Raw genomic sequence first — 17,128 nt, forward strand, 5'->3', positions numbered from 1 at the left:
GTATATGGGTATTCAGAGTATTCTTTTGTTATCTTTTGCATGCCTGCAGAGTCTGTAGAGTGATAGTTCCTATTTTAACCCTGATACTTGTAATTTGTTTCTTCTCTCTTTATAGTTTTTCCAGTCTTTCTACAGGTTTGTAAATTTTATTCATCTTTACACAGCACCCATTTTTTTGTTTCAGTAATTTTTTCTATTTTAATTTCATTGAATTCTATTCTTTTAAAAATTTTCTTCTACTTGCTTTGGGTTTATTTTTCTGTTTTTTCTAGTTTATTGAGTCAGAGCTTAGATTATTGATTTGAGACTTGTTGCTGAGTGTCATGGTGTATGCCTGCAATCCCAGCTACTCTGAAGGCTGAAGAAGGGGAATCATAAATCCAAAGTTTAGCCTGAGCAATTTAGTGAGACCCTATCTCAAGAATAAAATAAAAAAGGCTGGGAATGCAGCTCAGTGGTAAAATATTTGTCCAACATGTATGGGGCCCTGGGTTGAGTCCCAAGCACAGAGAGAGAGAGAGAGAGAGAGAGAGAGAGAGAGAGAGAGAGAGAGAGGGAGGGAGGGAGAGAGAGAGAGAGGAGAGAGAGGAGAGAGAGCACCACTAAGTCAGTTAAGGTTGCCATAACAAAATAGGTAAATATTCAGTAAAATAGGAATAGGTAGGAATTTTTTGACTTGATAAGAAGCATCCCACATCTGTTTCTCAAAGTTTTGAAGGCTGGAAAGTTCAAGACGAAGGTACTGCCCATTTTGCCTCCTGGTGAGGGCTCTGTTCCTGTCTTGATGATGGCTGCCTTCTTGCCGTATCCTCACCTGGTGGAGAGAGAAGGCTCTGATGTCTTTCCTTCTTCTTAAAAGGGCATCATGAAGCCTACTCTCATCTCCTCACACATCCCCTTCAAAACATGAGTTTTGGCTGAGGCAGGAGGATCACAAGTTCAAGCCCAGCCCAGGCAACTTAGTGACTTTGGGAGACATTGTCTCAAAATATAAAAGGGCTGGGGATATAGCTTAGTGCAAAGGCCCTGGGTTTAATCCTCAGTTGTGGTGAAAAAAAAGAATTTTTGGAGGACACAAGCATTCAGTCCATAGTAGAATCCCACTCTCTTCTGATGCATGTATCTTTGCTAGTGTCCTCTCAGTGGTGCTTTAGGTGTGAGACACACATTTTCATTGAATCTGTCTTTAATTTCATTGAGTTTCATGCATTTTTAAAATTCACCTCAGACTTCTTTTGGACACACAGATTATTTAAATGCTTATTAGATTCCAACTATTTGGAGATTTCATGTGATTTTTCTGTTGCTGATTTCTAGTTTGATTGCATTATATGGCCAGAGGAAACATCTTCCGTGTCTTCATTTAAATTTGTTGAGGTTTGTTTTATAGCCCAGGATGTAGTCTATCTTCGTTTGTATTTCATGAGCAATTGAAAGGAATATGTATTTTATTATGGTTGGAGTCTTCTACATTTGGAGTAACTTGAACAGTTTTTAGAATTCCATTTTGCTTTTTTTTTTGTTTTGAGTGTATTTCTTTGTACAGTTTTTTTTGGTAGATATTGTCATAGGTATTACATTATATATGTATATGTAACTCATAGAGCCTACTGCTATTATACAGAAGTATAAATAATAACTCCTCCATTCAATACGTAATTGTTATAAATATTTTCCTCTATATTCATCAGTGTCATAATTTTGGCTTCAGCTATCACCAAATAATATAGACGTCTCAAAAATAAAAGTATTGTATCTATTCATATTTTGCTTACTCTATTCTTTATTTTTTCCTGATCTTTCAAAATTCCTTCTTTCACCATTTATTTTCTGTTTAAAGAGCTTCTTGTGGTAGCCTTCTGGTCACAAACTCTTTTAATTTTCCTTTATCTGAGATGGTCTTAATTTTCTTCGATTCAAAAGGATATTTTTGCTGGATATAGGATCCTGTGTTGACAATTCTTTATTTTTAGCACGTGAAAAATATTCCACTTCCTTCTGGGGCCCCTGATTTCTGGTGAAAAAAAATTCACTGTTGTTCAAACCTCTTTTCCTCTATAGGTAAGATGTTATTTCTCTCTTGTTGCTTTCAAGGTTTTTTCTTTGTATTTAATTCTCAGAAGTCTGACTCTAATGCATCTTGATATGGATTTCTGTGGCTTTATCTTTTTGGGGCCTTGTTTAGTTTTTTGAGCCTGTAAATTCACATCTTTTTTTTTTTTAATTTGGGGAATTCTGTAATCATTCTTTGTTCGAGTAATTTTTGAGCACCACCTTTTTATTCTTCATGGGATTCTGATGACACAGCCACTAGGTCTGGTGCTCCAATTTCACAGTCTCTAGGCTCTGTCTACTCCCTTCCCATTCTGTGTCCTCTCCATTACCTAGGGTAGCTCATGGCTGTCACTCAGGCTTCTAGTACCCTGGTCCTTCTCTCTGTCCCTTCTATTCTGCTCCTGAGCCCATCCACTGAGGGTTTTCCCTTTAGTTATTATAGTTTTAAATTCTAAAATGTGCGTTTGATTCTGCTTTATATAGTTTATTTTTCTGATGAGGCTATATTTATTGACTGATGCTGCTTAATTTTTTCACATATGTTGCTAATTAGTAGTCGTCAAAGCCTTTTTATAATGGCTGCTTTAAAATCTTTGTCAAATAGTTCTAAATACTTCAATCCTCTCACAGCACCTGGGTGGTTGTCTTCTTTTATTCCATTTAAGATTTCCCTGGCTCTTGGTATGAGTCTATGTTACGAGACTCTAGCTTTTATTATTTTCAGCTCCATTAAATTTATTTACTAAGCAGCTTTATTTAGACATGATCTACTGAAAGTAAGTAATTCAGTGGTTTATAGTACATCCACAGATCTGTGCAACCATTACCTGGTCAATTTAATAGCATTTTCATGGCCTCAAAAGAAACTTTATTATTCCCCTTCCTCCAATTGTAAGCAGCCGCTGATTTACTTTCTTTCTCCATGGTCATTTCATATAAATGGAGTTATAATATATATTCTTTTGAGACTGGCTTCTTTAACTTAGGGCTATGTTTTTAAGGCTCACCCATGTTGAGGTGCCTGTCATTACTTCATTCTTTTTTAGGACAAGATAACACATATACATAGATCACATAATTGTTTATCATCAATTGATGACATAGGTATGATGTTAGCCACAGGTTTTGTGTAGATGTTCATGATGAGGTTGAAAGAGAACTTGTTTTCTCTAGTTGGTTGGTTGGGTTGTTTTGTTTTTTGTTTGTTTGTCATCAAAAGGTTTTGTATTTTGTCAAATACTTTTCTGTGTCCACTAGAATGACCATGTGGCTTTTATTTTTTATTTTACTGCTGTGGTGTATCATATTAATTATTTTGAAAAGTTAAATCATCCTTGCACAAATGGGATAAATTCCATTTGGTCATGGCATATAATTTTGATATGCTGCTGGAGTCAATTTGGTGGTATTTTGTTGAGAATTTTTACTTTCCTATTTATAAGAGAAGCCTGGTCTTCTTTCAGGTTTCTTTCCTTGTGAACTCTTTGGTTTCTGTATCAGGGTAATAACTGATCTCATGAAATGTGTTGGAGAGTTCCTTTCTGTCTTTTTCTTGTCTTAGTCTTTTTATCTGTTATTAGTATAGCCACTTTAGCTGTCTGATGGTTATTGTTTTCATGATCTATCTCTCCCCATTCTTTTAATTTCACTTTGTTTATATGGTTGAATCTAAAGTTCTCCTGTAGCCAGTATACAGTTGGGTCTTGTTTGCTTTTTATCCAATCTCACAGTCTCTGCTTTTGGATGGGATTGTGTAGCCCATTTACATTCTATGATTGGGTTTATGTCTGTTATTGTACTTTTGGTTCTTTGTGTATCTCATATCTTTATTTTCTATATTCTTTTATTGCTTTCTTTTGCATTAAGTGAATTTATTATAGTGTAGCATTTAAAATTTCTAATTTTCCCCCTGTATTTTTCTATTCCCTTCCTCTCTGGTACTCTAGGTTTACCATGTACATCTTATTTCATGAAAATAAGCTTCAAATTTATACTAATTAGCTCCAGTGAGACATAGAAATGTCACTCCTGTGTGTCTGTTATCCCTTCCCTCTTTCTGTGCCATTATTGATGTACATATATTTATAAATGTTAGAAGCCCAACAACACATTCTTATAAGTTTTCTTTTATATAATTTTATATATTTCAAATAAACTGGGAGATGAAAGAAGAGCAAGGATGTATATGTGGATTTGGCTTTGTTGATGTTCTCATTTCTGACTGTCCTCGTTTGTTCCTGTGGATTTGAGGTCCTATCTGGAGTTACATCCGTAGCCTAAGGCAGTTTTGTTCACCTCCTTGAAGTGCTTTTCGTGCATGGTTTGAGGTAGTGGTGTAATCTTCACTTCACTGCAATACAAATATCAAATTAACCTTAAGATTTACTGAAAATATTTTTTCTACTGCATTGTTACCCTTGTGATCGCATCAAATAATCACATTCTTTGCAGTCTGTTTCTGAAAGTCTTTTTCTGTTGCATAATTTTTTTGTTTTTTAAACTACATTCATATCATTCTTAATTATTAGAGTGTAGCAATCCTTCCCATATCTGATAATGTAAGTCCCTGATTCTGTACTTTAAAATTGCCATGAGTGGTCCTAGCTCATTACACATTTTTGTACATTTTTAGAATTATTTATTCTGTTTCAAAATAAGAACCTGGTGGGATTTTGATTGGTGCTGCATTGAATCTATAAATCAGTTTGGGAAGAATTCACATCTTCCTGATGAGTCTTCCAATCTTTGAACAACAAGATATATTACTTTAAAAAAATTTTTCTCAATAATATTTTAGTTTTCTTTGTAGGAGACTTGAATATTTCTCATAACGTTATTTTTAAGTATGGTATTTGACATTCTTTAATACCAACAAATATTATACAATTTTCAATGTAAAATTATTGATCATTAGCATAAAAATAATTAGGTTTTGTATTTTGAGAGCTTGTTGAAGCTTCTTTATAATTGTAATAGTTTATTAGTGGATTTTTAGATATTACATATACAGAATAATATTTAATATGACTAATTTTAGTTTTATTCATTATTTTTCCATCCTTATACCATTTCTTTATCCTTCTTGTTCTATTGCATTGGCTGCTACCATCTTGGGAATGGTGAGTGATATTCTTGTATTACTTTGATTTCAGAATGAAATCAACAGGGTATTTTTTTCAGATTTGTTATGAATGGCCTTCATTAGATTAAGGAAATTCTCTTCTATCCTAGTCTTCAAGGAGTTTTTATTCTTAACGACAATTGTGTTTTATGAAATGTTTTGTGATGTCTTATCCTTAATTCATGGTGAAACTGATCAAACAGCTCCCAAAGTTAAACAAACTTGCATTCTTAGAAAGGACATAATTTTGTAGTGATGTGTTATACTTTTTGTATATTGCTAAATTCAATTTTCTTTTTCCCCTTTGATTTTCCCTAGCCTTGGCCTCTCATTTAGAGTCATGGATGAAATCTTAGAAAGAATTTTCTTTATGTATTTACTTTCTGTGAAAATTATGAGACAATTCAGATTTTAAAAGTTTTTTTTTCTAATGTTTTCTTGGGAATGTGTCTAGTTCCCTAGTTTTAACTTGATTTTTTAACTTTTTACATGCACTATTAATTTATAAGCTTTATTTTTAATAAAAAGCATTTGTATGGTTCCTTATATTTTTAATAACATTTCTCCAAAAGAAGAATTTTGGTTGTATCATATGTTTCATTTTGTCATATTTTTATCTAGTTCAAAATATGCTATGATTTCTGTTTTGATCTCTGATTTGACCAGTGGATTACTTAGAAATTATTCCTGGATTTTTAAGCATTTGGGAATTTTCTTTTTGACATTTGCTTCTATTTGATTTCCACTGTGTTCAGAAAATACCTTCTTTATAATTTAAATCATTTGAAATTATTTTATACTTCATTTATGTCCCATTATATGGCCAATTTTAGTAATTATTACACTTGAGTATTCTGCATTTTAAAAAAAAATCGGTATTTTTCGCATTGGATTATCTTGTTTGCTTATTTTGTTCTTCAAATATTCTACATCTCTATCTTTCTTATTTGTCTCTATTGTTAATTCCTGGAGGATGAGTTATGTTCTTCCTCTGTGATTGTAAATTTGTTAATTTCTCTTTTTAATTCTGTCATTTTACATGTGATACATTTAAAAAGAATTAGGTGGTTGCCATTTAGTATTTACGCAGTCAGGTGTATCTACCCCTTATCATTTTAAAACATCTTTTCCTGTCTAGTGACACCTCTTACCCTGAAGTCTACTTCATGTGATATTTTATAGCCTTAGAAGAACTCTTTCAGTTACAATTTGTACAGTTTATCTTTTTCCATTCAACTTTCTGGAACTTTTTTTTAGGGTATATATCTTAGAAGCAGCATTTACAGTACTTAGCTTTTACTCTTCACTAAACTTGACTTCATTTAAATTTTATTTGGAGCACTTAGTCCATTTATGTTTAATGTAGTTAATATTTATAGTAAACTTAATCCATTTTAATGTTTACTTTCTGTTTGCAATGCCTTTTTAAAACTATTTTTGCCGTCTTTCAACATATTGGCAATTGTTTTTCATTATTTCTCTTTATTTTGTATTAGATAGAAGTTGCATATTCTTTTACCTGATTTTGATTTGTTATTCTAGAGCAATGGCCTCAAACCTTTTGACCTCAAGGACTGGTTTTGTGGAAGACATTTTTTTCACAGATGGTGGGGGATCACATTATATTTATTGTGCACTTTATTTCTATTATTATTATTATTATTACTACATTGTAATAGACAATGAAATAATTATACAACTCATCATAATGCGGCATCACTGGGAGCTTTGAGCTTGTTTTCCTGAAACTAGATAGCCCCACCTAGGAGCAATGGAGGACAGTGACACCCAAAGTGTGTTGCTAATGTCCAGTCTATTCCATAACCCCATTTTGGTTGCTGTCACTGCAGAAAACCCAGCTTCATACAGAAAGGTTGCAAATGGAAGCAGGTTTTGCAGGAACTTTGTGGCAATGTCAGGATATTCTGCCACGATATGTGGAGATTTGAAGTTGCCTCAAACATACTTTGAAAGCCACTATTATTTGCATTCCCAAGCAGTTGATCCTCTTTAAGGTCGAACAAAGTTGATTCACTGGCTTATTCACAAATGGCTCCTGGACCCGTTCCTTCCCAGGGTGTATGGGGTTCTGTATGTGGACAAAGTCTGCTCACATGGAAATTACCCATATACACAGGTGTGTGTGTCTTGACATGTGGGTGTACAGCAAGGGCAAAGTCTCTCTATGTGGAAGTACCCCCACACATGTTTACCTGAGCACGTGAGCGTATCTGCAGGGGCCAAGTCTGTTCATGTGAAGTTACACATGCACAAGCTGTGCACATTTTAGCACATGAGCAGGCTGATGTGAGAAGAGGCTTCCTGTGGAAGCCCACACATGTGCATGTGCACGCATTAGCACATGGGTGAGCTCACCCAGATGGAATCTGCATGTGGGTGTGATTGATTTGACCAAGTCCTGTGACTGCAGTTTCTGGTGATTGGGCAGAGAAGTGCTGACCCAAACCTGCAAGGATCACCGAGCTGTGGCTTCTCTTCTCTCCTGTCCTCCAGGATTTCGTGTCTTGTATTGAGAACTGCAGACGAAGAGGACAGGAGCTGTATGCATCTCTGTACCAAGATCACATTCAGGTGAGACACAGAGCCCGTCTCTGCAGAGTTGGCCAGATCCCACTCGAATCTCAAAGAAAAGGACCCCTAGGGCCTTTGGTTTGAGTGCTGGATTGCAGCAGTCAGTAGTAGTCACCAGTGTTCAGTCTTTCCTGCACAGCCCATGCAGTAGACTGAGGCCCGATGGTCAACCACCAAGGGTCAGGCCTGTGTCTGTCACCGGTCCACTCAGAAAATGGGTCCCGGAATTGCTGGGAGCTGCAGCACAGTGTAAAGACACAGGCCTGGCCTTGCTCCCAGAAGACCTCCCTCTAACAGCAAGGTCTATGTGAAACAACTTCGAAGTCAGTAGTACTTATGACATTACGGTGGGCACTGGATGGGGAGAGCACAGGTTCAAGCAGAGATTACATTGAGAGACTTCATCATAGGAAGTGACTGTGAGCTGAGACCTGGAGGAGGGGGAAAAGGGGCTGGGAGGACCTGGGCTGTGAGGGACAGGGTGAAGGGCAAGCTGAGACCTAAGCAGACCAGGCCGAGCCTAGTAGGGTGTTGGGTTCTTATCCCGGGTGCAGTGGGTTACCAGGAGGGAGAGCGGGTCCAGGTATCTGAAGCCCTTGCATAGCATGACTTCCACCCAGATGAGGCAAAGAGCTCTCAGGCCAGACACAGGCCTGGGGTCTGAGCCTCAAGGTTTTCATCTTCAAGAAAAGAGAATACTTCCCACATGTGAAGATTAAAGAGCAATAAGACTAGGGCTGCTGGTATAACCCTGGCATCTAGAAGGCTGAGGGGGGAGGATCACAAGTTGAAGCCCAGCCTGGGCAACTTAGCAATGCCCTGTCTCTGAATAAAACATTTAAGAAAGGTTGAAGATGTGACTCAGGGTGAAGGCTCTGGGTTCAATCCCAGTAGTGCAGTGACAAAAAGGGCAAATTAGGAAGTGCTAGACTGCAGTGAGTAGGGAATAGATACCCTGTGCATGGTTATGCCATGGCTAAGAAGTCAGATTTAGTTGGTGTAGATTTTGTTGTTGTTGTTTTTGTGGTACTGGAGACTGAACTCAGGGCCTCACACTGAGCTACATCCTAAGCCCTTTTTAATTCTGAGACAAGATTTCAGTAAGTTTCTAAGGTACCTTGGCTGGGTTTGAACTTGCAATCCTCCTGCCTCATCTTCCCAGAGTGCTGAGATTACAGGCATGCATCACTGGGTCTGGTTAGTTGGTATTATTTTTGTTAATAACAATTTTAAAAATGATTTCTAATTATGAAACATGCCATACAGTATCAAAACCTTATGGGTTGTTTTTTACTGAGCAGTTTCTCTGTTCCAAAGCCTGTCTGGGTAGGAAACACAGCCCCAAAGACACTACAGCTCTGCCTGGGAGGTGCTTAAACCTAACAAAGGGACAGAGGGAGCAGAGGTTCCCACAGGTGGGCCAGTACTGGAGGTTCTGCCTTAAGGGCTACAGTGCAGCACAGGGAACCTCCCTTGACCAGTCGGAGCCCGGTGCTAGGAGCCAAAGGAGGTGTAGAGCAACTGGAGTGGTCACCTGGTCTACTTCTCCCAACGGAAGCTTGCTTGGGGTCCCCTGATGTGCAACTGGCAGCCCAGAGCACACAACAGCCTCTCCGATTGTCCTGGGTGATGAGGAGCAGAGGCCTGCCGTGGATGGGTCAGGGTCTGGGCCCCTGTGGAGGGCGGATGGCATGTCTAGTTTCTGTGGCAAGCTTTGGATTAGGTCTTCTGGGGCACCTCCCGTCGGTACTGCTGAGCACACTCTGGTGGGTGCTGTCTGTTCCCCCTGGCAGCTCCTGCAAGGCAGAGCCCCACATGGACTTATTGGTTGTGTCCAGGATGAACAACTAGGCTGATAGGCTCAGTTGCCACTGAGGGAAGACAGGGAGAATTGGTTAGGATTGTGTCCCTGATTTGGGACATCCTTACATCATTTTTAGACAGAGGAGAGGTTTATAAAAATCCAGATCAGCCTCAGCACCATGGAGTGAGGCCATCTCTTTTGGGGGAGCAGGGAGGTGTGTGCATGGGCCCTGTGTCTGCTGAATTCGAGACACTGCAGGCTCCTGGGGTGGCGGGACCTCACAGAGGTCCAGAGGGGAAGGACCAGCTTCCTGCAGGGTGGCCCAGCTCATCTGCAGCAATGGGACTTGATGGAATCCGGGGAGTACTTAAGAAATTTGTGCAGTTTTGCCATTGCTTAGGTATTTTTGAGAAAAATCAGCATTTTGGAGCTAATCCATGAGGATACTTTCTATGTGTTTAAATATTTAAAACGTTGTTTTGATATTTAAAAGAATGCAGATGTAATTGCTGTCTGCTGGAGATAATGGGGTCTGGAGCAGTCACCCCACTTTTAAGGGGCAACACACTTTCCCAACAAGGCCCTGCTTGGCTTCCAGAAAGCTCCATGCTCAACCTGGACAACGCTCATCAGCCTTTCTGTATCCCTGCGCAGTGACTTGACTCAGCCAGGGGTTAGTGCTCAACCTGAAAACAGGCCTAAGGTCCACAGAGCCAAGTGCAGAGGCTGGAGGCAGGGAAGAACTGGGCACCCAAGAGAAGGTCTAGCATGGCCAAGTGAGCAGCTGGTCAGCCAAAACCCTCAGCTGCTCCTCACAGAGCCTTCCTGTGAATGTCAGTTATGGCACTTGGTCACTTGTGGTTGGAGCTGAAAGAGGACCTTCCACTGTGCTGACACTGGGTACTGAAGAGCACACCTGCCATGCAGGGACCCAGGGCTTCTGCAGCTTGGTCACCTGGCAGACTCTGTCCTGGGGCCACATGCAACTTGCTGTTGTGACATAGACGTCGTTTCTCTCGGGAATCTCTCCCAGGAAAACGCCTCTGGCTGTCTGCAGATTTGTACGACAACACGCGTGCTCTTGGTGCAGCCTGGGATTGCACAGGAGGGGCCCTGTGTGAGGAAGGTGCTCATAATTAAAGGACCTCTGTGCAGCCCTGGCTGCAGGCCCAAGGGGTTAGGATTGCTTCTTCCTCATCAAGGGTAAATGTTACTGCAGGCCCAGCTGCAATCTCCAGGGGACTGAAATCTTTCCCCAAAGCGAGTGTTCCTTTCATGGGATCAAAGGTTGGTGAAAAGCTATTAATGGTTGTTATTTTTCTGGGGTTCCTTGTTAACCACTTGGAATCCTGTATAAAGTGCTGTGACAGTTTTGGATATGAATTTAGGAACTGGATAGTAACAAAATCACCTTGTTTTTTGAAATGGGATTAGCTTTATTCACAGTCCTGACACTATGTGAACTGGGGATGGCACCATATCACACTATTGTCTCAGTCTTTCCCTGAGCCAAGGCTCTGTGACAGTGGTGACATCATGAACCACATGAGATGGATGAGGAGCTAAGGTTCTTCAGGTTCAGCTACTGGTGAATAGCAGGAACAGGGTGACTAAGGTCACTAGACACCAAAGGCCACCTACAGGGCACTATTTCCTCCCCCCAGACTTGCTTGGGGCAAGTTCTGAGAATGATTTCCCCATTTGGAATAGCCCAGATTGCCTAGACATGAAGTTCTGCCAGTTGTTGAGGAAATAGCAGCAGAAATCTTAAATCTATAAAAAAAAATAGGCCCCCTCTAAGAACTCCAGCTCATACACTCAAAGGGAGACTTTAGAACCCACAGGCTGGGTTTCATTCTCAGCTTGTCCACCTCTTAGACTTTGCAGGAATCACTTCTCCTGTCCGGACTCACTGTCTCCATGGGGACAATAGAAATTTTTGCTCATGGTGCCCACTGCCTAGAGAGAATAAGGTCAAGCAGGTGCATGGCAGAGCCAAATGTGGGGTCACGGGTTTCTCTTCTATTTATGCTCAGTTTCTGAGACCTACATTTCTTGTCATTAGAACTTCCGTGCTTCTATTTTCTGAAAAGTTAAAATTTAGGGCAAATACCATGAAATACTTGAATAATATTTATTTGAATAAAGTCAACCCTGCAGAGAAGTTGGTTCCAGTGTCTGAACTGGACTGCCATGTTTCCCTGCTGGGTGAGGTGTGGAGTGTCAGTGTGGCTGACAGGAGCAGCTTACTTAGGCTGTCGTATATTTACATAAAGGTCCAAATTATACTCTGCAGGAGGTGTGCCACTCAAAGACCACATGCAGAGACTTTATGGGCTTCATAGCTACCAGATGGGAGTATTTTCACTAAGACAAAAAGTATAAGTTTTTGTGAACACTCTTGAACCCTTAGACATTCAAGAATCATATGGAGCAGGGTTTGAAAGCCCTTAGACGTCATCTGGGCCCCACAGTTGGGGACTCTGAGGTCAGGAGTTGAGAATGAACTGCTCACGTGACTGTCACCGGGCTGCCAGCCCCCACTGTTTCTCTTGTAGGAGATGGGAAGAGTATCATATCCAGCATCCCTTGGAAGGGCAGGGAACCTGGTGAAATTCCATGTCCCATTGTAAAACAGCAGTTCAATTCTTACTGATAATTACTTTCAGGACCCTTGGGCCCTGCTGCCTTCTTCACACCAGGAGTCTGGTGCCTCTGAGGGTCAAAGAGTAGACAGCTTTCTTCTCCCCCACATGGAATTGAACCATGTCAAACCCTGCTCCTGGCCTGGTGCTGGCTAGAGGGGTGTCTTTCTCTGCCAGTTATGAGGTCTTGGTCTTCTCATCCTGGAGGGAGCTGGGCCTGCCAATAAGGAACATGTAGCAAAGGTGATCACTGTTTCTGCTCCTCAGAGGCAGCGATGTAGCAACATCAAGGCAGCCAAGGCCTGGGACCGGATCCAGGAGCAACTGTTTGGGGAGCTGGGCTTGTGGGGCCAGGCGGCTGGAGAAGTCATGCCCTGCTCCCAGTGGGAACTGGACTGGAGAGAAGGCCCAGCTCGCATGAGGAAGCGCATCCGCCGCTTGTCTCCACGGGAGGTTGGCAGCCCAGGAGGGTGCGAGGTAGGTGTAGGTGCACAGGGACTTGGGATGATGGTTTCTGCACTTCCACCAGGTGGGAGAGAGAATGCAGGCAGGTACAGAGAAGAGTCCCATAGCTTATTCCAATGTCCTTTAACACGAGAACAGGAGGTGCTAATCCTCCCAGGTGCATAGAGCAATGCTGTAACTGGAGTCTAGATGGAAGGAAGGTGCGCCGACAATGGACGAGTGGTTCACATGGTGGCCCTGACACCCAGGACACATTTTGCTGTCTCCTGGGGTCCAGGGGCCAACCCAGTGTCAGTGGACACAGGGGTGGCAGCATCTGCTAGCACAAGCTCTCTGTCATGGAGCACTTGGGCCCCATACCACTGTGGGCACTGTTTATTGCATGAGCAAATCCCACACCAAGTTTTACAATGGAAATCTCCTGACTCAGTGATTTCTGCCAGCTCCAGCCACTGACCCAGTTAGTCCATGCCATGCTGAGGCTGTGCCCACTTCCAGAGCAGTAGGGCTCGGCCGTCCCTGGGACTTTGCCATAATGAAGCTGCACTTGACCACGAAAACATGGCTTTGCCTTCCTTTTAAGGGATGGGAAGCCAGGTGGACTCATTCAGTCCTGGATGTAGAAGAGTCTGTTCACAGCTATCACATCCTTGTTGAACAACCGTGATTTAAGCTCTTCTGAAAGGCAGCCTTCCAGACAAGGGGTGCCCAGTACTTTCTTCCCAGGGTTCAAAGTTGACTTTATTCTCTAGTCTGTAACCCCAGAATGTCTCAGCAATGCTAAGAACCTTTTAGAGAACCTAATGAGAAGGCTGTATTTTACTCATTCAATATTTTAAAGCTGTTGTCAGTAAGCATCTGGTGGTTTGTAGTATTTTTTTCCTCCATACATTTCTTATGAATTGAAGGCAGGAAAAGGAATAATATGCCCTGTGCCAGGACTGTGCCCTGTTCTGGGACTGTGGTCCCTGGTCTCTTGGGCCTGTCCAGTCCCAGGTCCTCTGAGCCCCCACTCCAGGGTGACCACACAGATAAGCAGCATGCTCTCCAGAGCGTCTTGGCACCGTCATCGGTAATTACCGTACATTCTACTTAATGGAAGATTGTGGGTTTTTCCCTTTGACTCAGGAGCATTAAAGCTTGTATTTTACTGTGGTGCTTTAGCATTTAGTGTTTCCCTCCTCTTGCACCTGAGTCTTGAGTAATCTAAAGGGTTTGCTTGCATGTTTATGAATCTATGGAAAAGGCTTGGGATTTCATTTTTTTTTTCTGGTCTTATTTCAGGAAAGCCAAGACCAAAAGGGTGATATTTCACAGAATTATGCTGAAAAACAAGGTATTGGGTTTAATAGGTTATTATCTCCTTGAATAATTAAACAAATCATGGTTTATTTTTCTTGTTTGTTTATTTTCTGGTTTTGTTAAAGGTATTAAATTAATACTTTGGGAGAAGAAAAAGCTGTAAAGATAGGCTAAGCAGCCCTAAAACTTTCCTTACTGTGTGGCCAGACTAAAGAGTATCCTGTCCCAGGTCTAAGCATGCCGTTAGCACGGGGATTTCGGACTGAGTTTGGAATAAGACACATCTTTATGGAGAAATTGGCTTGCCAGTTTGCTATATCAGGGAGACCTGAAAGTGTCCCCAGACAATCCAAATACATGTTCGGTAGGTGACAAAAACACCTAGGCAAAAATAAAAACATGTCTTAAAATGAAAATGGATAGCATAGATAGTTAGTTCTTTTTACACTGGACTTCCCAAGGATGTAAATGACATATATCAGAGTCAACTGTTATTTCCCGCACTTTAGGAAAACGCTCGGAGTCATTTTGGATGTGAATGCTTCCTCTTTGTGTAATTCTTATGGAGAGATTGCTTGTGTTGATTTGCTGAAAATGCAGAGTTTATTTTCAGAGGTAATGTTGTGACGAACATGTCCAAATACACATGCACACACACATGCACACATGCGCACACAATTTCAAATTTTCTGTTTTCACCAAAGACTCTGCCTTTGGCTCTAGTGCTCCTGGCCTGTGAGCCTGTGAATTTTGTTGCAGCCTGGCTGTGGTTGTTTTTCATTCCTCCACCCAGTGATACCACCTTGTGCCACCGGAGCGCCAGTCCTTTGCAGCCTGAGGAAAGGCCTTGTGCTGCACCCACTGCCTGACCTGTCACAGTAATGGACACACAAGTGAGAATCGTGGGCTCTGAGCCCCGCTGAGAGGACTCAGAGGAGGACTGGAGAGAGTTGTGCTGATCCATGGACTGTGGCTGTGGGCAGCTTATTCCACTGGGCCCTGACTGCCCTGGTATTTCCTGCATGGATCCCGAGTAGGGAGCACAGTAGGAGAAAGGAGAGGGCTGTGCTTCTCCAGCATGCTTCCAGCTTCCCATACCCGCATGGGCAGAGCCTAGGAGGGCTGCCATGTGAGCAGGAGACACTCTCATCCAGATTTGCAGTTGTTCGGGGAGGTGGTCAGAGAGCTGAGCATCTAGCCACAAAAACGGCTTTGCAGTCATGATGGATGTGAGCCTGCTCCAGGTGGGGGACGCTTAAGACATATGCGAACAGAAGAAGTGGGATCCAGAAATCCAGGTAGTTACATGCCTGGCTTGGACCCAAATGTCCCTGCCTTTGGGAAATAAATCTAGATACACACCTGAGTGATTGCAGCACAGTACATTGAGGCACTAGAGATACAGAAACCATCCAGACCTCTAAAAAACAGGAGATGAGTTCAATGGTTATGAACCAGCCACATGACAGAATATCTCACCAGCATCTAAATTGTTCAAGAAACTTGAAATGGGATGGCATGGTGCTCACGCTATAATCTTGAATGGAAAAAATTAGCAAAGAAAGACTGCAAACACAATGTTATTCTTATCATGACACAATCCCATGTGCACGTGTGTGCATGTATAGGTGAACACAGAAAAGGTCCTGGGAGTAGACCAGCTGTACTGAGGGCATGGAGGCCAGTAGCCTAGGGGCAAAGATGCTGGACTTGGGGCCCAGGGGGGCTTGGTTCAGATTCTACTTGTAGTTCTCAGGAGCCATATGATCTTGTGCAAAGTAAACAGCCTCTTTCAGTTTTCCCTCTGTGATGAGAGGGATGAAATAGTGCCCACCCCTTAGCAGTACTGGAAGAACACATGTCAGATGTGTTCAGCATAGAGAAGGCACTTGCTGAACAGGACCAGTTACTCTCTGCACTCTGGATATGGGTAATGTCTGTTTCATTTCTCACCACATCATGGCTTTTCTGAGTTTTTACAAGAGAAGATATTAGATGTTAGAAAATATCAACAGTAGTGTTCAAAGAGTGAACTAAGTGGGGACTGGAAGGAACTACTCCCAGAGGAGCCTTGAGATGTGACTGGTTAATGAGGGGGTGGACTTTGGAAGGTTGTGCTGGTGACACTGGGCCTTCTGGGGAGGTGATTGTGAAGGTGTGTTGACCATGCCACAGGGCCAGGCAGGTGTCCCTTTCCTGAAGCAGGAAAGACACACTGAGCAACCTACACTGCTCACTCTGCCTCCAGGCCTTGCAGTCCTCTTGGTGACACAGGGGCACACCACACACCCTCCCCTGTGACACATCCCTTGATGCTGTTGCAGGTGAGCTGGCACCAAAGGAGGCCGAGTGCAAACTCGACGAGGTGGCGCTGGACTGCACCCAGCTCACCTTCTTTCCTGCCCTGAACGAGAGTCTGCACTCAGAAGACTTCTTGGAACTGTGTCAGGAAAGACAGGTCATCCTGCAGGAGCTCCCAGATGGAGAAAAGGTAACACACACCACCAGTCACCCTTGCAGACTGTCAGGCAGGAGAGACCCATGGGTATGCAAAGGAAGCCCTGTGCAGAAATGTGACTCAGGCTAACAAACTGCTCAGTGGAAGCTGCCGAACTTCCTATTTTAGCTTCCATCACCGCCTGGAAGGCTAGTATCAAGTTAGAGACTCTTGGCCTTATAGGTCAGACCCTGCCTGCAGTCCGACCCCTGAAGGACCCCATGCTCTACCCTGGGGCCTGGTGCCTATGTTTGGACCCTCCCACTCCTGTATCCAAGATGTCCCACCCTTGGCCTCCCCTGGCCATGACTCAGGCCTAAGTGTAAGAACGCATATGGTGAGTCCACCCTGAAGGGCACACAGGCCAGACGTCGAGCTGGGGCCAAGCAGCAGAAAGCCAGGGTCTGGGGCTTGAGCCAGCTGGAGAGCTCAATGTTCCCTGCCCTCTTGGTGTGGCAGGAAGAGAACTAGAAGCCTCACTAAAAAAGTCACCCAGGCAAGAGCCCTGCTGCCTGAATCTATGAATGGTCCAGAGGATAAAGCCCAGGTCTTAATGTAAAACAGACCTGAGTTCAAATCTCAACTTGGCCAAGTGCTAAACAGCAGTCCCCTACCCTTGGTAAGCCCAGTTTGCTGATCTTTACCAC

At 42.5% G+C, this 17,128-nt stretch overlaps 1 protein-coding gene across 4 annotated transcripts in view; it reads left to right on the forward strand.

Annotated features, from left to right (window-relative positions):
* Positions 1-17,128, forward strand: part of Wdfy4 (WDFY family member 4) — a 287,946-nt gene that overhangs the window by 184,567 nt on the left and 86,251 nt on the right. For all 4 annotated transcript variants that reach the window (XM_004874534.4, XM_087210586.1, XM_087210585.1 and 1 more), the window contains 4 exons: positions 7,691-7,768; positions 12,485-12,694; positions 13,967-14,018; positions 16,309-16,475. In XM_004874534.4, coding sequence (XP_004874591.2) covers positions 7,691-7,768; positions 12,485-12,694; positions 13,967-14,018; positions 16,309-16,475 — 507 coding nt within the window. The remainder of the gene's footprint in view (positions 1-7,690; positions 7,769-12,484; positions 12,695-13,966; positions 14,019-16,308; positions 16,476-17,128) is intronic.

Source organism: Heterocephalus glaber, unplaced genomic scaffold (genome assembly GCF_053883595.1).
Source record: "Heterocephalus glaber isolate CG9 unplaced genomic scaffold, H.glaber_assembly_v1.0 deba00001150, whole genome shotgun sequence".
Classification (NCBI taxonomy): domain Eukaryota; kingdom Metazoa; phylum Chordata; class Mammalia; order Rodentia; family Bathyergidae; genus Heterocephalus; species Heterocephalus glaber.